General features: G+C 36.7%; 5 protein-coding genes across 5 annotated transcripts; all 5 read right to left on the bottom strand.

The window, feature by feature from the left end:
* Positions 1 to 982: 982 nt before the first annotated feature.
* On the bottom strand, positions 983 to 2685 carry LOC134842236 (general transcription factor IIH subunit 2-like). Its single transcript, XM_063858490.1, has one exon. The coding sequence runs from the start codon at positions 2573 to 2575 to the stop codon at positions 1406 to 1408; it is 1170 nt and encodes a 389-aa protein (XP_063714560.1). The 5' UTR covers positions 2576 to 2685; the 3' UTR covers positions 983 to 1405.
* LOC134841550 (DNA-directed RNA polymerase III subunit RPC9-like) lies at positions 2594 to 2962 on the bottom strand. The gene has a single exon (XM_063857580.1). The coding sequence runs from the start codon at positions 2960 to 2962 to the stop codon at positions 2594 to 2596; it is 369 nt and encodes a 122-aa protein (XP_063713650.1).
* A 107-nt stretch (positions 2963 to 3069) lies between these two features.
* Positions 3070 to 5130, bottom strand: LOC134842237 (uncharacterized). The gene is made up of 3 exons (XM_063858492.1): positions 4823 to 5130; positions 4143 to 4453; positions 3070 to 3573 (listed from the first exon to the last, which is right to left on the bottom strand). Exons 1-3 carry the CDS (start codon positions 5016 to 5018, stop codon positions 3073 to 3075), a joined length of 1008 nt encoding a protein of 335 aa, XP_063714562.1. The 5' UTR covers positions 5019 to 5130; the 3' UTR covers positions 3070 to 3072.
* Positions 5131 to 8577: 3447 nt separating this feature from the next.
* LOC134841465 (keratin, type II cytoskeletal 1-like) lies at positions 8578 to 19784 on the bottom strand. The gene is made up of 5 exons (XM_063857472.1): positions 19502 to 19784; positions 15358 to 15611; positions 14683 to 14904; positions 9587 to 9913; positions 8578 to 9308 (listed from the first exon to the last, which is right to left on the bottom strand). The coding sequence occupies exons 1-5, from the start codon at positions 19779 to 19781 to the stop codon at positions 8838 to 8840; spliced, it is 1554 nt and encodes a 517-aa protein (XP_063713542.1). The 5' UTR covers positions 19782 to 19784; the 3' UTR covers positions 8578 to 8837.
* A 166-nt stretch (positions 19785 to 19950) lies between these two features.
* Positions 19951 to 23948, bottom strand: LOC134841499 (solute carrier organic anion transporter family member 4A1-like). Its single transcript, XM_063857524.1, has 2 exons — positions 23162 to 23948; positions 19951 to 21544 (listed from the first exon to the last, which is right to left on the bottom strand). The coding sequence occupies exons 1-2, from the start codon at positions 23591 to 23593 to the stop codon at positions 20030 to 20032; spliced, it is 1947 nt and encodes a 648-aa protein (XP_063713594.1). The 5' UTR covers positions 23594 to 23948; the 3' UTR covers positions 19951 to 20029.
* Between the last annotated feature and the right edge of the window lie 965 nt (positions 23949 to 24913).

Below are 24913 nucleotides of genomic sequence, written 5' to 3'. Positions count from 1 at the left end.
TCAGAATCGAGACAAAGAAAAAATTTATAAAAAATTATTATTTATTTTGGATTATTTATGTCTTATCTCGATTCTGATTGGTTCATACAGTATTTGTCTAAATACTGACGAGTATGAATACGCGGTTGTCTAAATACAGACCGCACTCCGTTTTTAACATTACAAGAAAACGTTGAAATTGAAAGGGAGAAAAAGAGTACAGAAAAAGAAAACAGAAATAGAGCGTGAGAATGAAAACTCGAAGTCAATCAAAAACGGGGACCGATCGTTCAGCAGACCAATTTTTTAGCATAAAAATTGAAAAATGAGTCTTTTAGCAGACCAACGTAAAAATGATGGATGATTGATTGACATACTCAAAAAAACGCTCAGTCTGGAGCCAAGCTTCCCCAATTTAGTCAATTACCTCACGATTTGTCAACAAAACTACCAACTTCAAAAACACAACAGTCTAAATTAGCGGCAAAACAAAGATTTACGCGCACAATAACACTCGTGTTGAATTGAAACGCAGCGGAGCAGGCGCTCGCTAATCGCCAATGGCCCGTTTGAAGTTAGCTATGACATTTTATAATTGTTCTGAGTCTGCTAAAAATCCTAGCACCATCAAAACCATTCTTAATTAAAAACACGGAACATTCATTGATACAAAACAGCTTTGCTTTTAGACTAGAGTTTCAACAAGTCTATTGATTTCACTTGAAAATCAACTAAGCTTGGTTATAGAAACATGCTGCGAGTGAGAGTATTAAATTTGATTCATCGTCCGATTTGAAATAAAAACATAGTGTTTTACTAGTTTCTTGAATGCATGGTAATTTTTCATTTTTAGAAACATTAAAACAAATGACGACCAGCTTTCGATAAAATCAAATATGAAAACAATCGAATTGAAACAAACTTATAACATGAAAATTATTCTTTTATGAAAAATATAATATTGTTTTTTCAAATAATCAGTAACAGTAAAGAGTAGCATTCATAACAACACATGTCCAAAAACATTTAAATTAAAGCAAAATTGAAAATATTGTTCTATCATTATTTAATGAAGAATCAGCTGTGATATTCTATGGTAAGCTTTCATGTAAAAATTTGAAGTTTATAAAAGTCGATTGTAAATTTCATCCTTGATCCCTATGCTATGTTTCCTGATGTTAAAACCCAATCAGCTGAGATGAGATTCATTCGCCTCATTGAATTACTTTCAACTTAAACTTTGAGTGTTCTTTTTTATTACCACGCATATCTTTTAACATTATACAACAAAAAAGTTTCTTTAGTGAAAGTTGTAATATCCGGTTGCAATACTCTGGTTAATCGCAATGGTAAAAAATTACCGGTTCTGTTTTGATTTATTTCTGGAACACTAAGAAAACTAGGCACCAATAAATCGAAAACCAGATCAACTTTTATAGAAACAGTTTGGACATGTATGTACAGTATCATGGACAAAAATATCGCAATCAATGCAGACAACAATCTCACATTCCATACAACAAGCAGCCGATACTCCCGAATCTAACTGACAGCCACAGCAGAAACACTCCGTCTTCTCTCCCACCACAATATCTTTAAACATCTCCAGAGGAAAGAGATGGTGATAGGATCTAGCCAAATGGGGGGCTGATACTAAAGTGACGCCACATACTTTACACTCAATTGGTATCGTGCAATAACATCCACCACATTGAGGACAGATGAAGCCTTTATTTGTGCATTTAGGTTTCGAAGAGTTCACGTGACAGAAACACATAGCTAGGAACCCCGAAGAGCTGGAGTCTTTATATTCCGGGAAGCCCATTTTAACTAATGAAGAACCAGTCCCAGTCGATATAACAGGCGGAATAACAAACGCACTCATCAATTCGGCTAGATGGTATTCGTCCAGAATCACATTGTAAACTCCTCCTGTTAGCTTAGCCAGAGTTGAGAAGCAGTGCACTTGAGCCGAAAGTCCAATGACCGAAACTCTCATCTTATTGTTGGCTGCCCATTCTATTTTCTTCAACACATCTACGGGATCGCACGAAGTCAAACTGCCAATTATGAACAGAATCTCTTTACTTGCATGGCTAGGCATTGTTTTCAATGTCTCCCCAGCCACTTCTAAACTGTTTTCCAAGGAAAACTCTCCGCTGCAGTCTTTATCCGTCAAAACACCAACCGAAGTTTTAATCTGTTGTCCACTGGTAGTCAAAGGAACCAACACCTTTGCACGTTTATCTCTACTTCCTATTACTCCCAGTTGGCTTATCGGGTTCTGGTCGAAAAACTCATCCGTAAATGACTGCATCAACTTGGCAACCTTCATCAGTCTAGAAGGCTTCATATCCGTGTCATTCATAGCTGTAGATTGATCGAGCACAATGAAACAGTAGCGCATCATGCCAAGTCTCGACTGTCTCGGACGCGCTTCCAGCAGGTACTTTCTGCGCTTCGTCTGATTGATCCAGTCATTTACAGACGTAATGAGCGACCCTGATTCGTCTTCTTTGATTTCTTCCCAAGTCTTCTCATACCCAGTTTCCCAGCGATACGCCGGCTCCTGGACATCATCAGGAAGATTCGCCATTTTAAGATACCTCTGATTCTATTCTTTGCCAGGAAGAGTTTTCTCGATTATCTCGAGCAAAGCGTCAACTTGTTCTTCAGTTAACCGCTCTTCGCTTTCCTCAACGATCAGTTGAATTTCGACCGCTGAAGTTGGATGCAAGTTAAGCAATTGAAGTGTTTCGGCTTCTGTAAGACCGAATGACCGGACTGCCTTTACGAAATCAGAGATGACTTGTGCGCTTTGCTTGGATGCTACAAACTGATTTAGATACTGGCTTGTTTCGTATACAATGGTCCTCGCGTTGGGTTCTAGATCTTTCTTGTTATCCTTGTTATTCACATCACTCAAAATGCTCAGCACTTCGTAATTACTCAGCAAAGCTGCATTCACTTTCACAATTTCCATACAACAAAATTAATCCTGAAACGTGCAGGCTTAACTGACAATGAGTTTTACGGATGAAAAAAACTAGCTACTTAAAAAACATCTTTAAACTGATTTCACAGAGCAGTTAGTTATGCTGATAATACACTATTTAAAAACCGCTCCCATACTAGTTTACAGTACAAAATATCATTTTCGGTAAGAAAAATAAAAGACATAAATGGAATCCAGAGCAAACTGGATCTAATATTAAACATTGTATGAACCACAATAGCCCGTGAGGCTTTACTTGAATTACTTAAGGTTGAATTAGCACCTTTGTTTGATAGCATCGAAGAATGGGATAGAAATTTGACCAGAGAAGCCTGTTTGAGTGAGCATTTATTGCACTGCGGATAGAGTTGCTGTTTGAAGTTGTTGGACTGAAAGAACACAAGCTGGCATCGGTTCCACCAAGATTGCATTACCACCCCACTCGGAGGCTGATGGTCACTGATGAAGCATTTGGCGACAGGCAGGAATGGGGTGAAAGTGGCCTTGAGTCGGTTTTTCAGGCGCTTCAGCAGCTGCTTGGACCCGCACGAGTGACATCCGTGACGAGCACCTAGCTTCTGAATGGACTGTTTTTGAGCCTAAAACACACTTGAACAAACTAAAATACATATTGCATTCAGTTACAGGTATCCTATCAGAGCAACACGCCATAATTTTTATTGCAGTTTCTTGTGAAAAGAATTTGGGCGGTTTTTGACACGATTAACTTTCGGCACCCAGGGTTAAAAAACTTCGGGAAATTTCGGTGCATATCCATCATTATTTCATTTTTCAAAAACCACCCGTCTTCTCGAAAAAGAAAAGTGAACTTCGCACACATAGTAGCGAACGGGGCCATTTTTTAGACCAACCGTACAATCCCTCCCCCTCCCCTTAATTACCGGCCGTAGAATTTTTTCCATAGCAACTTATTAATTTCGAAACCTAATTGCGTATAGAATAATGTGCATTTGAACCAAGTGTCCAGAATATATTGGTTGAGAAAATTTTTGAAAAAATTTAATTTTTGAAAATTTTTCATATTATCCACCCTTCATTGATTGGGGTGGGGGGGGGGGGGGGGACTGTTGATCCTAGTTCTCGTTTGAACCTAATTTTCTGAGGAGGAATGCTTCCGCTATTATGAACAAAGAATATATTTACCCACCTTGGAAGCACTGCGAACAGAGCATGGCATTCCAGTCCTGGCAAAAGCTCCCAACGACAACAAGTGGCTCGGCAAGAGAGAGCTCAACCTTCCTCCGCAGACGAAAAAGACAGACAAGTTGCAAAACAAAGCGCCACATATGATCTTAACATCATCTTCACTCAATTGTGTCTTCAATACGTGAGAACTACGAGCAATTTTGAACTGAACTCGGGGTTCAGTATTGCGAGACAAATCAGCTGACAGCGATGTGACGGCATAAAAGGTTGTATATGAAGCGACTCCATGGGCCAAAGTAAATGAAAACAGACCTATAGCATGGATAGAATAACATACAACAGAAACCAGACGACCTCCTACACCAAAAAAAAAAGAACATATAATTTTAGGTCTATTTTAATATATATTATTTAAGTCTACTCAAAGCAATTCGGCACACTCTACCGATAACTGATTGATGGTAGACCAACAAGCCGAAAATAAGATAACCATCCCAACAAGCCGAAAATTAAACCAGTTATGCAATCTAACAACAGATTGTCACTGTTGTTTATGCAATTGTTACGTATTTCTGATAAAATTTCGACTTCAAGATCTGGCGGTTTATTGACAATTTGCCTGATTGAATAACGCTTTACTTTAACGGGTGAATTAGGATGCACATGAAATCAACTACTAACCAAGAAAAGGCGCTGCTTTCAGATTGCTTGTCAACCCAAGAGGTTTCCATATCACTCCCTGAAGCGCATTAATACACAGCGGAAAAGCTAGAATTCCAGCGCATCCGCCAAGAGCAATAGCCTTCAAGGAGAGGAAACTCTGATTTTGCTCCGATTTACTCAGCCATTGACCAGAATTCAAAGCACCAAAAACCATCTGAAAGATATGAAGTTTCTGCTTGGTTCATTTTGGGACGAAGCAGAACCTGACAGCTTCCATTTCTCGCAAATTAAAACTTAACATAGAGACGAAGCAGTGTTTCTCACCACTTGCGACATCACTCAAAAACTGCATTGCAATCAAGTAGCCAGAAAATGAAATGAGAGCCACTGAGTAGAAAACTTTAATGAAAGATAGGCAAAGCAAAGTTAAGCATCACTTTAAGTAAAGTTAAGCAAAACCAGCGTAACTAAGCCGACAAAACATAAGCCGAAAAAAGCTTTTAAGCGAAACAACAACAAAAAATATAGTCAGGGCTATAACTTTTATAAATTACAGAAACGCATCAAAAACACTTGCATCTACGACAAAAAATGCTGACCGCACAAAAAAATTCTAATGTGGTAACTAAGCCGACACAACGTAAGCAGACAAACAAGTCCGACAATTCAATTTTTCCCGGAAAGTTTTTTATAATGTCTTACGTAGTGAAAAAAACGTCTAGTTCCCGATTACGAGACACTGGCTTTCGCAAGTGTAATAAATGTCAAAAAACCCAACCGCTTGTCTCAAAAAGTTGGGTGAAGGCCCATTGAGCCGAAAATAAAACTTTTAGCAGTAAAACGTTGACCTTCAAAGTTCGAATATTCTACAACTTTACGCACCCTACGGAAACAGGGCTGATTTATCCTTTTAAACGACGCAAAATTAGGTCACTAAGCCTATATAACATGAGCCGAAACCATATATGACGAAAAAGGGTAATTACACATTTGAACAAAAAAAAGACATTACACAAAGTCAGGGACTAGTAGATAAGCTAGTAAAGAATCTAATAAAATTTAATGTATTTTTAATCAAGCTATATTTTCTTTTCAACCGGTCTCAGGCCTCTGCTACTTCAGTGACAAGAAAAAATACCAGTAGGAATGCTATTTATAGAAAAAAAATCCGTTTTCATTACGCTTGCTTATCGAGAAAGCGATAATTGGCCAGATTCGTCAAATTTTAAAGGTCCACGTTGATCTCACAAGTGTCTCGCCAAGGGATAGCGCTTGATTTTTTAAATATTTAGTACGGTATTTGCAGAGAGGTTGCCGTTTGGTTATTTCGTAGATTTTCGGAACTTCCAAGGGAAGGTTGTTGATAGTGCTCTTGTCGAAGTCTCAAACGGTGGACCCCTGATTCTAGTAACTGAGACTTCCAGTGACTCTGGATGCAGCGCCAATTTCGGTTAATTACAAAGCCGTCAAATGTGGAAAGGTATAGCAGAGTTATGGGGATGGTTGACCTTCATATCTTTTATGGGGATGGTTGACCTTCGTATCTTTTATGGGGATGGTTGACCTTCATATCTTTTATGGGGATGGTTGACCTTCATATCTTTTATGGGAATGGTTGACCTTCATTTTGTAAGACAAAGAAGCTCTGGAACACTCATTAGGCCACTAGGATCGATTCTGGTTGAGGACTCAATAAGGTAAAAGAAAACAAAAGCGTAACTCGGCTAGTCTGAAAAACGCTCATGGATTGAGTGAGAGTTCAGTGAGATTATCGGGAGGTTTCAGGAGGCGTTTTGAGTATGGGTAAAATTTCAATGTCGTTAGAAGCAGTTCGTGTGTGTTGCCTTTCGTGGATTTGGAACCATTGATTTTTTAAGGTTTAAGTCAGAAACCAGCGCAAAATAGATAATCCATCGCCAGCATCAAAATCCAGAGCACACGCAATTTCAGAACGCGCTCAAAAGAATAATCAAAATGATCAAACCGCACCAATTGCTTTATGGACAATAATAGCGTGCCAAAAACCATATTTGGCATTTTCGTAATTTACAAGAACTGCCTAAAATTCCAGAAAAGCTTTAAAACAATTCTTGTCAAACTAAAATTGCCGGCTGCTTTGCAAGCAGCACAAAATATTTCGATGACCATTGACATGATTTGAGACTAGAAAATGTAAACTTTCAAGAACTTTTGAGTGTTTTCCTTTCGTTTTTTTGCGATTTTGCAAACTTGTTTTTGTGAGCTTACGAGAATTATTCTTCATAGTCTAAATAATCCAGAAAAAATTTTCGATTAAATCATTTTTTACTTACTAAAGCCATTCACAAAATCGACGCCAAAAAAGACAAAACATAGCCAACAGAAAGCTTTCAAGTGTCAACGAATACAAGGAAAAACAAATAAAAACTGACTTCCTCTTAGAAAAAATTCACTTTGATGAACACTTTTCAGATGAAATTACCCTCCAATGAGAAAACTGGATCAACTAATAACTTTTATATTTCGCTGGAATTTCAGATAATGAAAGTCCATTTTTGAAGCTAAAAGTCATTCACCTTTGCCTTCCATTTCACAACTTTAAAGAATCAAAAGTCAAATCGCAAAAAAAACCTAATGAGCTTGAAAAAATTTTAAAACTTTTCTTTGAACAAAAACGGAAAAATCAACGCGACCTGTATAATTGTCTTTGTCACGTTCATTTACACTTATATTTCAGACAAGTTTTACTTAACTGCCAGAAAGCCTTTTCTTTACAAAAAAAAACATTAACGAAAAATAGGCAAAGCAGAGCTCACCAGTTGCGATACATCACAAACATAGCATGGTTAGCTAGCAGACATATGAAAAACCCGCCAAACCAAAAGTGATTTGATAAAAAAATGCCTCTATCAATATTTCAGACGTGTCTTGACGAATGAATTTCAATTTCAACATCTTAGGCCGACTCCCATTGAGCAGAAACAAAATTGTTAAGAAATATGAGCTAGAATGAAGCTTTTGTATCGCCGAAACACAGACTTAAAAATCTATCATAAGCCTCCAAATGACGCAATATGAGGCGTCTATACTGATACAATGTCGGCTGATACTATTTAAGACGAACCAACCTTTTAAGCGAAAAAATTGAACAGAAGTTACACAATCGGATGTACTTAACTTATAAATTACAAGAATGTATCTAAATGATTTTCAATTTTAGTAACAGCAACTTGAGCCTGAATAAAGTTCACGCTCTGCTAATTAAGCCAACAAAAAGTAAGCAGACGCATAATATGCCGACCATTGAACTTTTCCCAGAAAAAACTATGAAAAATACTGATACAACTTGTACTGTAATAGCAGTAGTCCAGTAATATAACTTTAAATTAATGGAATCCACGGACTGTCAATTCAGGTGATTTTCGGTTCTTCTCCACTTTACCCCCTTATTTCAATTTTTATCTGTTATTATGGCTGAGTGCGGGGAAGTTCGAATATCAAATCAGTTATTAATAGTTAGTTCATTCACCATTCACAATTACATTGAATTTTAGCAATGTTAAAATAGTTTTTAAAACTTGAAATTCAAATATTGAGGAGGGGTGGGAATGGAAAAGAGCTTCATTTTGTTTAACAAATTGTCAACCCGAAAAAAGTCTACAACCCGCTTTGATAACGTTTGTTAAACGCCAGCACAATCAGGACTGAAAGGGTTTTAATACACACTATTATTATATCGGAAAAATTAAAAATTACGAGGAAGAAACAATGCCTATTATCTTGATTCAAAAAAGTGGGAGACAGATCGTAAATTATACTGATAAATAAACAAAATCATAACAAAACATCCAATGAACGACAATCAAATTTGTGTAGCTTAAGAAACCAAAATATTTTCAAATCACGAGAGAACTCCTGTACAAAAGAGGCACCCCACGGATGACGACTGTTAAAACATGCTGCAATATTTCATTTCATTTTTATATTCAGTCTTGGACACGGGATGTCAACGAGGCCAATTAGGTTGCATTGAAGGAAGAGGGTTCGAGGAGTATCACCAGCCTCTGTATCCGCCGCGATATCCCCCTCCTCTTCCTCCGCCCCCGTAGCCCTGGTAACCACCTCCGTAGCCTCTGTTTCCTCCCCATCCGCCTTGATTCCCGCCATAGTAACCTCCTCCTCCTCGACCCCCGCCGTATCCACCCCCGCCCCTGTTATTGTAACCCCCGCCTCCTCGTGGGCCTCCTCCGCCGTAGCCCCCTCCCCCACCTCCACCTCTGTAGTTTCCTCCTCCTCCCCCTCTGTTGTTATTGTATCTGTTCTGTTGTTCTGAGGAGTTCTGTTGCATGTATGGACTCTTTCTGGACCCCTTCTCGAAATTAATGAGCATGCTGTTTATGAGTTTGTTTCCAAACTTGTCCAAAAACTTCTCCACATCGTCCCATGTTTTCACAAAAAAGTAAGCAAACTTTCCAGCTGAGGCTGTGTTGCTGCGAGAAACAACTATGGACTCGTCTTCAAATGCCTTAAACACAAAATGCATTTACATAAAAGGACTGACGGTAACTTGATCGTTTTAACCTGTCATGGCTCAAAAAAAATGTCTACGGCTTTAATTCAACGGCTTTCATTCAAAAATTTATCATTTCAAATTTTGGAATGAAAAAAAAAATCATTTTAAATTTTGGAATGAAACAAAAACCATTTTAAATTTCGGAACTATTAAATTGAGAACTATTAATTCGGTTATTTATCCATTAAAGAATGATTGCTTGCAATCTGAAATGAAGTGTGAAAACTTACTTTACAGAGTATTTTCATGTTCTTGGGTGTGAAGGAGTCGGAATTTGTCTTCATGGCCGCGAACACAAATGGCTCGCAGCTCAGATTCTCTTCCGACGTCGAAGACTCTTTTCCCCCACTCGTCGTGCTCATATTATCCCCCGCATTGCTACTCGTATCACCTCCTCCATCCTCCTCGCTTTTAATTGTCTCTCCGTTTTGACTGTCGGCTGTGAAGCTGGAGTCGGCTGCATTTACACTTTTACTCGATTCTTGCTCTGTCTCGTCAAAGGCTTCTGCCACTATGTCTATATAGCCGAAATTTGTGTTGTTGAACCTTTCTACGACCTGTAAACACCATTTAAACTAATATATTATTTTTTTCGGAAACTGAGCAGAACAGGCAACACAGAAGAGAAACGCACTTTAAGAGATACAACACAAACATAGCACGAAAGACTAGCCGAGAGAAAAGGAGACAAAAGTTTTAAAAAAAATAAAGTTATCATCAAATTTTCTTATCAATGACTCGATATGTTTTGAGCAAAACGTACAAAGCAAAAACAATGCCGACAAAACTTGCGCAGACTGACGTTGAACCGAAAAAAAAATAATAAAAAACCCAGTGAAAAAGTCCCCACTCAAAGCACGCGCACACACAATGGAACTTTTTTCACGCACCAAACAACTGAATATGAGGCTTTTCAGTCAATATAATATCAGTCGGAAACCTCTATGCAGGATAAAACTGAAGAAAAAGTTTGAGGACAATAATTCCAGCAAAAAATAACCCACGGCGTGAAATAAGTACTCCAGAAACATTTAGTGAACGGCAATTTAACCGACAAAACTATATTTTTGTATGTATTCGAAGGGTAGAGGTGCGCAAAATAATGTTTTCTTTGAAACAACCGAAAACATAGAGGCGAAACTGCGCTTTGCAAAACTAGAACACGCCGAAAAAGCAGCTCTGTAGAGTGAAATAATAATTATAGAAATAAGCCTTGAATTATTTAACACTCCGCTATGTCTCGGGTTTGATCTGCGACCTAGAATTTATGAGTCTCACGCACTAATCACTCAGCCACAGGCGCTTAATAAATCCCATACATTTTCCACAAATAGAGTAGAGAACAGATGCTATGAAATTTCCAATGCTACCGATGGTGATTATATTAAAAGAACCACCAAATAAGTGAACACTTATCATGAATTTTTTGATTTGCGAGTTAGCTTAGAAAAAAAGAAGGTTCGTACTAATACACTAACGCTCGCAAGCTCAATTGTAATGACGCAAGAGGTTCCATATCATAAGGTTCCATATCGTAAAGACGCAAGAGGTTCCGAACTGTGTAGCAACTATTTGAAAACAACGTCATTCCTAGAAGCATATCATGCTGATTAGCACTATCTTTGAGACCGAAGTATTTCCCACGATTTTCAAGAAAACGTTAGTTCTGACTCATTTGAACATTTTTTCCTGTCGCAGAGCTGCTAAAAAACTACCGGCCTATAGCCAAAATAATTGATAATTTGCAACGCACCCAAACATAACCAACTGACAGACGGAAAAGAGTAATGAACGCACAGAAACTGAAGAGAAAACCGACTTATTTTTTCCAAAACCTTCAACTTTTGAATTTCGAAGACACAAAAGATGGCCTTAAAGCTCTTGAATTTGTAAAACAATCAATGATGTATACTTTTTTGTTTAAAACTAACCCAATTTGAGAAAACTGGATCAATAGGTAAGACTTTTATTTCGCTGGCCCGATAATTATTTTCCATTTTCGAAAACTTTAAATTAATGAAAATTGTTAGTCTACGTTCGAGCCAGTAAAGCGAGCGAGTGGGTCTTAAACTACTTCGAAATTAGACTAAAACTCAAAAACTTCAAATAGGTTTTTATCGACATCGAGAAAATTTTACGATTTTTAAGGTCGTTCAAATCACGAATGAAAGGGCTTGAACATGATATTTCATTAAAACCCTTCCGATGATTATTTTTGGTACCTGGTTTTGCGTGTAAAACAAAAACATAGCCAACGGAAAGTTGGAAAAGAGTCAATGAACGCAATTAAAAAGAGAAAAAATCACTTTTTGAAAATCTCAATTTTCGAATTTCTAAGAAAAAAAATAGATGCTCTTAGATAAACAAAATCAATTAAAAGAAAAGAAAAGCACTAACATAATGCACAAAAGTGTTATGCAATTAAATCAAAAATGGTAAATTACCAAAAGACCGCGGAATTGAAGTAAGAATGAATGCTCTTAAAGCTCTTTGAATTTCTAAAACAATTTATGATTGTCACTTTTTCGATAAAATTAACCCAATTTGAGGAGACTGAATCGATAGGTATTTTTTTGTTGAGAAAACTCAAATTCAATTCCACTTTCGAAAAAAAAGAAGTCAATCACGTTTTTCGTGACCTTTACAAATTTGCTATTCGATAGTGGAGTTTGCCTTCTCTTTAACAATAGAATTGCACCGAACTTCACTGAAGAATTCACAAGTCAAGCCGCGAAAATGACAATTGAGCGTGAACAAATTTTAAGACTTTTTCCTGATTCAAAAAAAAATCAGCAAGACCTATATAAGAGTACTGACTACAACCATTACTTCTAATTAAACTGTTCTCAATCTTTACTTGATACTTGATTCAAATGAATCAGGCTATCGGTAAAATCAATCTACAGAAACGTGATTAATTCAAACTTTTAATAATTTTTCTGTTATGCTGGAAATTGATTTTTCCACAGCTTTTAACATAATTGACTTCAATTTTCTCGACAAGAGACTTTAAACTCGGTTCAACATCAGAGGATTTGGCCTTTCATAGACATTATTTTACCTGAGAAAATGCAAGCAGCGGGTCAAACTATATGCAGGTTTGTCCAATGAAAAAATTGTAAATATAAGGGTTTTGCAGGTATCGAATTCAGGTCCCCTTATTTTCACAACGCACTTAACACCAAATGGCAGCTTTTCTCTAAAATTTACGAGTAATACGCAACTGACATTATTGTACAAAATCTTGAAAATTTGTGTCTTCCTCTGAAGCTATTGGAAAGAATCCAAATCATGGTTTGATGAGCAGATCAAAGAAGGATAGCCTGGATCTTAGAATTAACCATTGGCGGTACAGTTGTAAAGTTAACAAGGTAGATGAGTTTTAAATCCAAAAAATTGGACGATAAACAAAATACGTAAGAGACGTATAAATCTGTTTAATTTTAACTCTAGTAGTATCACGGGAGCGTGACTTGGCTAAATTTGAGTTTGAACATTAATAACATAGCAAATCGAAGAATTTCTAAAACAATTTATGATTGGCGCTTTTTTGATAACATGAACCCAACTGGAGAAAACTGGATCAATAGGAAAAGTTTTTACTCCGCTGAAATCTAAATTCCAATTTCGAAACTAGAAAATGTTCCTGTTTTTCGCTCCATTTCCCCCTTTGTATTTGGAGAGTGCTATTTATGTCGTTTTCAGCGGATGGATTTCAATTGAACTCAAAAAGTGCATTATATACTAAGGTCATTCATAAAGATATCAATATGTATGAGTGCACATCGGTAGTTATTAGAGACTTTAAAGACTTTTCCTGAAAGAAAAAAAAAATCGGCAAGATCTAAGAGTCTTTACTACGTTCATTACTATTCATCGGTTTTTTCCGAAAAATTCTAAAAGACCTTTCATAGAATTTAATTTAAAAAAACCTTCTGGACACATTGGATTTTAACCCAGGAGCTCCAGATCCAGATTACGGAACTCCTGACACGATCTTAAAGCGCCTTAAAAACAAGCGTCTGTGAAACGCTATAAAAACACGTTATTCCAAATAAACACGCAGAGAATAACCTAATCAAAAGTGTAAAAAAAATAGATTAAATTAAAATCTTTTGACTTGAATTTTTTTTTTCCGTGGAAAGCCCAACTTAAACACAGAAGCGAAGCTTCGCTTCGCAAACACTAGCGAGAACACGAATAAAAAAGCAGCCCTATAAACTGCAAAAGGAAATAATAGAAATAAGCGTAAAACGAGAGATAATTCGTCTACTTCTCGGATTCGATCTTCAAACGATCGCGAGCTAGAGTTTATGGGTCTCCCGCACTAATCACTGAGCCACAGACGCTTGATTGATCAGAAACACTAGCCAAAATAAAGCAGAGAACAGATGCTATGGAGTTTCCAATGCTACAGATTGTGATTATAGCTCAAAAGTGCCACCAAATAATGAACACTTTGCCATCAAATAATGTACACTTATTTGCGAGTAGATTAGAAAAAAGAAGTTTCGTACTAATACACTAGCTGCTGGCTAGTTTAATTAACTTTACCTTATTTTGAGACATTAAAAGAATTAAATGCGGTGATATATTACAATGGCTATATTATTCATTATAGTTCTCAAATGTAATACGTACTATGCTAAAAATTATCACATATTGTAACAAATCACCTTATATGATTGTGATAAAGCCGGTGACAAATTTTCACACAGACGGAGCATTACTTCCCAAAGCCGTCGAAAAATGGCAAAATAGAACTTTAAAATTGCATATATTACTAAAATATGTGATGAAGTTTGAAAAAATGCTGCCCTCCAGAATCGATGTCTTCACAATTGCGCCATAGTAACAGCCACCAATACAGCGGATTAAACACATGCTATAAAAATGCAACACTTTTTTTATGATAATGCCTAAAAAGAAAATGAAAAAAAATGCCGCTAAGAAAAATCTTCGAAGACTACGGGATCTGAGCCCAGACCTCCAGATCGAGAGTCTCGCAGCTTAGTACAAGAGCCTTCAACTGGGCTACATTAACGCATACTTTAATCTTAGATACCCAGCAACAAGGAATGCTCTTTAATAAGGTGAAAAAACCTAGCACATACTGTTTAATGAACACATGAAATTTAAGCTTAAATGTACGACTTGTGTTGGAAAAAATCGACCGATCTTATATCACTACGCTTTCAAGCTGGCTCGAGTCAAAACCGAAATAATACAATACAAAACCCCTCTCACCGACTCCCTCCCCTCAAAGATTACCTACACAGAAAATATCTGCTTAACCACAGTTAGACTATTTGTAATTATTGCTCACTTTGTGAATGTCTTCCTGATTGAACAGGTGAATTTCCACAGACTGTCCTCTGATGCTTCTGCAGTTATGCACGTCAATGTCCATCTTCTTCAGCACCTCCGTCACCTCCTCTGAGTACTCGTAGTCGAACACCACGTTCCCATTCACTGGCTTCAACTTCACCACATACTGGCCTGTTTTCGGCGTCTTCATCTTCACGTAGATCTCCAGTCCCGCGACAACCTGAAAAGACCCATTTTTGCTAAATCTTATTTCCTGAATTAACTAATTTTGATCAACGCAAGCATAACAAAGCAATACGCTTCAATTAAAGTCTGATTACATTATTATCATGACGAATTATCCACAGCGAGTTCTTATCTTTGAACTGATAGAAACACAACCATCGGCGCTTTTCAAATAACATATCAAATACCGACGGTGTTATTCGGAAATCGTATTAACTATTTTAAAATACTCTCATTTCTATTTTCGAGATTAAATAACCAGTCGAAATATAAGCCAACCAAAAATGCACGAAGTATATAAGCCTGCCGAAAAGTTACATCATATGAACGAATTTGGATAACTTTCGTAACTGTTACATAATTGTTTCATAACTATTATATAACAATTACGTCTTTTCGGCTGTTTGATATTTGGGCTGGTTTATATGCCACCCTGTTTCAAAAGCACCTTCTTGTGGAAACTGTCGATTAATTTCTGGATCTCGTCTTTTTCAGACACTCTCACTGAGAAATTGAATGGATTGTTTGAGAACACATCTAGAACGTTAACTCCACTAGACGCGAACTCCTCTTTGATTTGCTGGACAACCTCCTCTGGAATTTTGAAGTTACGACGTCTGGCTGAGACGTAAACTGTGAACAAGTCTTCAATCACTAGCTCCACCGGCTCATCTTCCGGCTGCTCTGTTTTTGGTGCATCAGCTAAAAAAACAAAGGTGAATGTCCCATTAGAATATCTATTAAGCAAGAAAAAAAAACAAATAACTAGTGCAGCGGGTCGCAGACGTTTTTGTAAATATGTTTGCAAAAAATGGGTTTTAAGCTACCAAAAATGTTGCGGTAAGTCGTGCGGTTTTATCCGGATTTTCAGCAGCGCGGCTTGTTGGTTTCGCACCGTTTCATTTTACAGTTTCAATTCATTTACAGCCAGACCTCTATTTGTTTCGAATACTGTTCAAGCGCGATTTTTTAATTAGAAAGTTTTCCTTTTCTTCTATACTCACTATCTATAATAAACACTAAGGATAGCCAGTTGCTGTGCAAGTAGCACTCCGATCACCAAATTAATAAACAAATAATTAAAAAATTAAGTTTTCTTTTTTTTTTTAAATTTGCGTCGTTTTTGTTCGTGGTGTGCTGATAGGATCTGAACGAAAGACTAAAATTTGATCATAATTGAAAGTTATAATCAATTCGAAACCTTCGAAAAAAATCTTCTTCCAAAATAGAACCAACAAGATGAAAATTCAAAGCATTTACTTTTAGACTTGCTTTTTTGGAATTTAGAAAAAAAATTATTCTCAAAGAAGGCGCTGAAAGAAACTCTAAAAGCTCTTAATTACAGGAGCAACACTACGTCTCATGCTTAAATAACATCTTATCCTCATATTACAAATTACAAGCCTTTTCGCTCGCTTTGCTTGCTCGAAATTTGACTTAATATCATACAATTCAAACCGGCTTTTCTCAACGGAAAAAAAGGTTTTCGAAACTTTTTAATGTCGTTGAAATCGCAACAGAACGGTCTTAAATCTGAAATATCATTTAACAAACTGCAATGATTATAAAACATAATTCCTCTCCACTTTCAGTGGTCGGATCGATTATATTCTCGTTAATCAAACGATAATACAAAGATTTATTCAAGTCAAGCCTGATAGCACTAGCAAGCCCACCTCCAATAATCAAACGGCTCGCAAAAAATTTGTTGTTTTTCTGATCAAGCTAAACAATAATGCAACTTCGGACAAATTCAAGTCAGCCATGTCGTAAATCGGTTTGAAATTTTTTTCAATTCCAAAGACCAAGTCGGTTCGCGGGACAATCTAGTTTTTTTTAGCAAGCTATTTAAGCCATGACCCTTGAAAAAATTTCAAATTATTTCATGTAGCAAATCGAATGGCGCAAAACTGAAGTTAATCTAATCAACCAAATTCAGCTTTAAAAGTGGTTTCTTAGACCCAAACGTTTTGCAAAAAGATAGTTTTTCTTAGCAAGATCTTCAAGCAATGAAAGTTTGAAAAACTTAATGTTAGTTCAGACCGAATCGTTTTCGAAGCTTTGACATATTCAAGGTTGTTTATTGACCAAATAAGTTCGCAAAAAGTTGGATTTTCTTAAAAAGATATTCAAACGATAAAAATTGGAAAAACGTTAACTTATTTCATAGAGCAAATCAGTCCGCGCGAAATCAAGCTTTTCTCAAGCAAGCTTTTCATGCAATGATACTTTAAAATGATATTAGCTACGTCAGACCGTATCGGTTTGCGAAATATAAAAACTTGTGTATACAGGCTTTTTCAGCGAAGAAACTTTGTGAAGTATTTCAGGTTGTTTCTGAGATCGAATCAGTTCGCAAAAAAATTAAACTCTACTAAAAGGAACCTATGGAAGCTATGAAATTTGAAACATTTCAAGTTATTTCAGGCCAAATCGAATCGCGAAAGGTTCAAGTTGTTCTAATGCAAGTAAATGATGTTAAAAAAAGCTAAAGTATTTCGACTTTGTTCATAGCTAGAATCGTTGGTGAAAAATTAAATTTTTCTTAAGCAAGCTAATTCAATTATGAAAAATTTCCAAGTTCTTTCATGGAGCGAATTGGCTTGCATCAATTTCAAATTATCCTAAGGCAAGCTATAAAACTTTTATGTCAAAATATGTCATAAAGCGAATCGGTTGGCAATAAGTTTCTCTATTGGAGCCATAAAGAGATGAAATGATTCACGAAAAACTAAAATTTGTCCAATACAAGCTGTTTAAAATTTGAAACACTTCAACTTCTTTCTATAAGCGAACCTGTTCGCAAAAATTAAATTTTATAAACAAGCTATGAATCTTTGAAATAGTTCAAGTAATTTTATAGACCGAATGGGTTCGCTAAAAATTAAATTTTCTACGTAAGCTCTTCAATCTATGAATTTTTTTTAAAAATTTCAAGTTAATTCATAGACCGAATCGGTTCGCGACAGTTGAAAATTTTCTGAACAAGTTATCGGTTCGCAAAAAGTTAAGTTTTTCTAAGCAAGCTATTCAATCTATGAAACTTTGAAATAATTCAGGTAAGTTCATAGACCAGGTGGGTTCGCTAAAAGTTGAAATTTTCCTATGCAAGCAATTCAAGCTATCAAACTAAAAACTCAAGTTTTTTCATTGACCGAATCAGCTGGCTAAAAGTTAAGTTTTTCTAAGCAAGCTATTCAATCAAGGAAACTTCGAAAATTTCGAATTATTTCACTGACTGAATCGGTTCACAAAAATTTTATAACTTTTTCTAAGCAAAATATTCAAGCAATGGCGCCTTTAAATAATTCAAGTAAGTTTATAGACCGAATGGGTTCGCTAAGAGTTAGGGTTTTCCTATGCAAGCAATTCAAGCTATCAAACTGAAGCATTAAGTTTTTCTTAGACCGAATCAGTTCAAAAAAAGTTTTTCTAAGTCAGCTACTTAGGCTATGAACTTTGGAAATATTTCAAGTTATTTCATAGACTGAATCAGTTCGCAAAAAATCTAGTTTTTCTAAGCAAACTATTCAATCTATGAAACTATGAAAGTTTGCAAAATGTTTCACAGACCGAATGGGTTCGCGAACATTTCATAAGTTTTTCTACAAAAGCTATTCAAGCTATGAAACTTTGAAATGCTTCAAATTCTTTCATAGACCGAATCAGCCCACAAAAAGCTAAATTTTTCTAATCAAGCTATTCAATCTATGAAACTTAAATTATTTTCAAATTAATTCGTAGACCGAATCGCTTAGCGGAAAGTTTACTCTCAGCAAGTGTTTCAAGCGATGAAACAGTGAAATATTTCAGGTTATGTCATAGATTGAATAGCTTCAAGAAAAGCAAGATTTTTTAAGAATGGAGGGTGGTGTTTCTGGTTGATTCGATTCAGACTGAAATGAATCTGTAAACGCGAAAATTTTGACAAAATGGGCAAGCACTGTCTAGACTTGAAATTTCAGATCATTTTGTTTGAAGCAGCTCGAAATTTTCCAAACAATTCCTTAAGTAACCCAGACTTTAGAATATTCGATCGTGGCTCTAAATGATTCTTAGAAGTTTTGATGTCAACCTTTTAAAATGTTGCGCTCGATAATCCCTTAAGCATTAGGCCTCATGCTAAATTGATGTCAATGATGTCAAGTTTTTGAGCAAAGCAGGCCATAAAATTAAATTAACTGCAGACCAATTTGGTGTCTTGAATAATTTTGCAAAAAGTTGGATTTTTCGAACAACCTATGCAAGCAACCAAAGCAAAGAGAACTTTGAGCGATGAAATTCTGACAACAGATCTGATGGATTCGCAAAAAAGCCTGAAATTGTCCACCTAATCTATTCAAAACATGAAAACCTGTACAAAACACTGGGCAAAAACTGGTCAAACCCCATTCTAGGCCAAAAAAAATTCTCACTCTTTCTAGTTTTCCCAACATAAATTACTGAATTGACTTCAATTCAGAACCAGCAAAAAGTCAAATCAAAATTACTTTTAAAGATTGTTTCACTGTCTATAGAGACAGCTCAATGAGGTAAAAGAAAAATCATGAGACATATTTTACATATCTCAACTCATCGCAGCCTACACACACCTTCCTCTTTAACATCCACACCCGGGGGATTCTCTTCACCGTGTGGTGCCCCTTGTCCATTTGTCTCTTCACTCAGTCCCGCCTCTGTTTTCACCATCTTCGTCGCCCTCTCTTCGTCCTCGTGGCCTGTCATTTCCGATTTCCGTTTCATCGTAACGTCATCACCAGCCGCTACTCCGTTATTGTCAGTTCCTGAGACCGAATCGAACATTGTCGCGTTCTCGCCCTCAAGTTGGTTGTGCGACTGGTTGTTGTCGGCGGCAGCGAAATCACCGCTCATATTCTATCTGCAAAACAATTCCCTTTAAAGAGAAAACAAAAGTATACGCAAAAAGTGTTCAATTATCAAACTAATTTACAGACAACACGCAATCATGACTAGTCTCATTATTAGGTTCGGATATATTACCAGCCTACCGCAATTAGCTGCCTTAGAAAATTCGGCTGTATACCGTTCAAAACAGCGAGCCGTTTCATTTCATTTGATGATTTTAAAAATATATTCATATTCGAACTTAATAGATGAAACTAGTTCTCGAAAATTTCGTCTAACATTTTTCCCATATCTATAGACCGCTTTTTAGGTTTATCTTGAACCAGAAGCTCTTTTTCGTCATCTGCCACCGAAGAATATGAGAAATGGAGAGCCGAGTAGCCGAGAGAAAGAACTAACGCTGAGAAACCACAACAACAAACGGCAACAACGCCGAAGGATTGATTGAGCGCCGAGTACGACACGCATGACGAATGTGACGAGTCTTCCATTTTTGGTTTAAAGTCACAGGATTGGTCAAAAATTAGACCAGTCACGAGCGGCGCTGGACTGGTGCCTAGAAGACGGAGCATAAAAAGAGCAATTCCAAATCCGAAGGAGCGATACTGAGGCATTACAACTCGGTCAATTGCAGTTGTGATTGAGGGGTAGATGAAAAACGCGATAAAACACATTACACTAAGCACTGAGGTGAAAATATAGAACAGCGCCGTGCTGCAGCTTTCTTTCGTGGCACAGTTTCCAGATACAAGAGTCTTTTTCTGGTCACCATCGAAGCACCCACAATTCTCTATATTATCGTCAACACAACCATAGAAGCACGGGTTGTACAGCGAAACTCTCTCGTCCATACAATACGGCTTAAAAACGAGCGGATCGCATTTGCACTCGGTGACATTACAAGTTGATCCTTGGTAGATATACACATCACTAACATCGATGTCATTTGTGCTTGAACAAGGAAAAAGCAGTGCGAACGACAACAAAAATGTAACCATAGAACCGAACAAACAGACCAGAAAAATATCTTTAAAGGAGAAATTCAGTAACTTCGGCAACGTCGAGCTCAATACAACGGCTATAACAGAAGTCGGGAATAAAATAACAGCGCAGTACAGTGAAGCTACCTTAGGCGAGACGGAAAAGAGAGCTTGAGCTAACTTGGGTCCAAACATAGCAAGCGCAGTGATGAAGAAAGCCGACGCTGTAGACGCAATGATGAGCGACATATATACAGGATTTGTCAAGAGATGCTTCACTCCTTGGTAGACATCTTTGAAACTCATGTCGTTGAAGGAGTCGCCTGTCCTTTTCGATTCTATTGCTCCGTACGAGTAAGCAACTTCTTTCGACTTACGAATTTCAGCTGCATTCGGGAGCTCGCGCGGGAACCCAAAAATAGGAATTGCAGCTAGGAACTGAATCAGGGCTATGAAAGCTATTCCTAGCCAATAAGCTCCTATAAATGACGGACTGCTTTGCAAGTTTTCGTACTGTGCATCTGTCAGACGGGAGTATTTATCTTCATGTTTTGCTATATCGTCAAACGGGAGTCGGAGAAAAAGCCACCCAAAAAGATATCCAAGTCCAGGTCCCCACACAGCTGTCATTGCGAAGATTGCGTTATAAATTAAGAAGTCCTCGTCCGACGAGTTCTTGTCTAAGTAGTCAAACGAGTTCGCCCAGAGCGCTGAATTTCCAAATCCCATGACTATGACTCCCAAGTAAAACACTGAAATCCAGTGGCCTAAATCCTTCGCAGGTTTCACCTTAAACACAAAACATAAACAAAAAACTGTTGTAAAATAGTCAATGAACGCAAATAGACAGAAAAAAATCTCCATGAATTTCCATGAAAAAACATATCCCCAACAGCTGTTTGAAATTCTGGAACAAGATATGATTGAGACACCTTTTGATAAAAATAACCGAAGATGAGAAAACTGGATCAATAGAATAGGTAGAATTTTTATGTCGCTGGAAAATCAGACACAGAGGCGAAGCATAGCTTTGCATCTCTTGCATTACAATGAAAGCGTAGTGTTGCAAATTACCAAATAGACAGTGAGATGGAAAATACGAAGCCGAAAGAAAACTTGAAAAAATCAACAATGTTTTTGGAAAAACGAAAAAATTCAATCTGAGGAAAACAGACGAGAATAAATACATCAATCTTTTCAAACATGAAGCTCAATGACAGCGATAAGGTAGCTGAGCCACAATACAAAAGATCGCAAGAAAAATAACGACACCCGTTAATGAAAACGAAACAAGAAAAATCATAACTTTCCAAACATTTCTTCTTGAAACATTCAGTCGTAAAATTTACGAAACAACCGCCAAATACCTTCGTAGATCAAACAACTAAGTCAAAAAATGAAAGCAACATTTTCCGGAAGTTTATTCTGGTGTTTTTACAAAAATTTGCTCAAAAATTAAAAAATCTTTAAAAAAGTTTCAAAGTTTTTTCTTTTCAAACTGAACCTTTTAGCGTGTATACAAAAGAATGGTAAAAAGAGTGTGTATTAAAAAGCGTTTGCGTGTGTAACGCTCTTCGAATTGAAACAAACAATTATTTGATTGGAATTATATTAAAAAAACATCCCCCAAATAAGCCAACAATAATTGGGTCTACAAAAAAATTTCACTATCAGATCTCGCAACGCATCAACTCCAGACACCAACGGGAAAAAGTCTAGTACCCGATTATATTACCCTTGCTTATCGTAAGGGTAAAGAAAAGTTGTTTACGAGCAAAAAGCCTAGTTCCCGATTACAATACACTTGCTGTCTCAAGTGTAAAAATTAAATTCCACTTCAAAGTTAGAAGTCGATCACGTTTATTTTGACCTCTACATTTTTGCTGTTGGATAGTGGAGTTTGACTTCCTTCTTACAAAGAAAATGAACTGAACTTAAAAAGAAATCAGAAGTCAAATCGCGAAGAAAAATTAAATTTGAGCCTGAACAAACTTTCCCTGAAAAAAAATCACCGCGACCTATATAAGAGTCTGAACTACGTTTGTCTACTCTTAAACATTTTATTTACCCCAAAAATTCAGTCATTCAGTCTCTTCGCCTAAAAAGTGTTTCTGTCATGCCTATTTCTCCCAAACCCCTTGGTAGATGACAGTTTTTTAAATATGATTTCGCACCCCATCAAATAAATTTTTCTAGCAATATTGACAAATATCATGAACTTTGACCAACTTAAATTATTGTAATTGTAATGCTGCATGAAAAGTTCATTTCGTGAAAAAAATCGAATTTGAGATTAATTAGAGTTTGAGATCAAACGAACCATTCGGCCGTTTAGCTCTCCCAATCACAATAAAAAAACTCGATGTAACTGGAATCTGACTAGAAGATTTCAAGAAAAAACTTTACCTCGAATTGAGGAGTGCAGTATCCTGGCTCGTAACTTTCGGCATGGGCCAACAAATGCTCCATCACTGACGGCTCTCCAACTGTAGCAAAATGTGGGATCAGCAGAACCAGCGTTCCCAGTACCTGGACGAGCAACCCAATGGCCAGAATGCGCGGCTGAGATGATCGGCCTCCGATGTAGGAAAGCGGTAGCAAAGGTATTAGCGATGAGAACTCAAATAAAGCCGGTATGAATGAGGCTTGTAGACTAGTCACACCGAATCTAGCTTCAATGGCACTAAACGAGGCTGGTAAGAGCCCGTTAGTAAGAGCACCTTGTAAAAGACCAGAAATCGAGACACAGAGTGTGAAAAACTCCAGCCTGTTAAGGGGTTGCAGTAGTTTCGGACGGAAACCGAAAACACCAAATGACGTGCTTTGGACTGCGACCATTTTGTTTATACAATTTTTGTTTAAGCAATTATAAATAGAGAAATGAATGAAGGCACATTTGGTTGAACCAACTGACTTATCATTAAAACTCAACCGAATGTTTTCTTTACGCAGTTGAAATCAGTTTTCGAGCTTATGCGCACAATATTGAATATATCTATTTTTAATAGTACTGCTTTTAAACAATCTAATTTTGAATTACCTATACATAATTTTCATACCGTTTTCTACGTTCGATGATATATTCAACTCCAATAATACATTTGTATAACCGAACTGTTTAAAAATATCGGAATATCTATCATAAGAACCGGTTGCTGTTTTTTTGTAGTTTTGTGCGCAGTCAGATGAGAGAACTATACGAACGCATAGGACATTAGAAAATAAAATACCATCGACAGTAGTTATCTTCGAAAATGAACAACTAACAAAAAAATCTTTACAAAATTTAGGCGGTACAATTTTTTAAAATTTTTGTAAGCTTTTTGTTGCCAGAGAAGCTTTTTCATTGAATTAATGAAAACTTTTAGTCTACTTTCGGGCGAGTAAAGCGAGCGAGTGGGTCTTAAACTACTTCGAAATTAGACTAAAACTCAAAAACTTCAAATAGGTTTTTCTCGACATCGAGAAAAATTTACGATTTTCAAGGTCGTTAAAATCACGAATGAAAGGGCTTGAACATGATATTTCATCAAAACCTTTCCGATGATTATTTTTGGTACCTGGTTTTGCGTGTAAAACAAAACATAGCCAACGGGGAGTTGGAAAAAAGTCAATGAACACAATTAAAAAGAGAAAAAAAATCGCTTTTTGAAAATCTCAATTTTCGAATTTCTAAGAAAAAAATAGATGCTCTTAAATAAACAAAATCAATTTAAGAAAAGAAAAGCACTAACATAATGCACAAATGTGTCATGTAATTAAATCAAAAATGGTAAATTACCAAAAGACTAAAAAATGCCATTTCAAATGGCAGGGAATGTTGAAAAGTCTGGAATGATCAAGGAGTCTGGCGTTGATATGTGGCCGCGGAATTGAGGTAAGAATGAATGCTCTTAAAGCTCTTTGAATTTCTAACGTGACCTTTACTCCGTTGCTGTTCGATAGTGCAGTTTGCCTTCTTCTTAACAAAGGAAATGAAGTGTACTACTACTATTAAGCGAAAAGGTGAATTTGAGCCGGAACAAATTTTAAGACTAAAAAAACAATAATCGCGACCTATATACGAAACTGAACTACTTTCATTGAGTTTTTTGTGACCTTTACTTTGAGTTTTTTGTGACCTTTACTCCGTAGCTGTTCGATAGTGCAGTTTGCCTT

The sequence above is a fragment of the Symsagittifera roscoffensis genome, chromosome 3 (assembly GCF_963678635.1).
Source record: "Symsagittifera roscoffensis chromosome 3, txSymRosc1.1, whole genome shotgun sequence".
In the NCBI taxonomy this organism is placed as follows: Eukaryota; Metazoa; Xenacoelomorpha; order Acoela; family Convolutidae; genus Symsagittifera; species Symsagittifera roscoffensis.
This window is presented reverse-complemented; position numbering and strand designations above follow the sequence as displayed.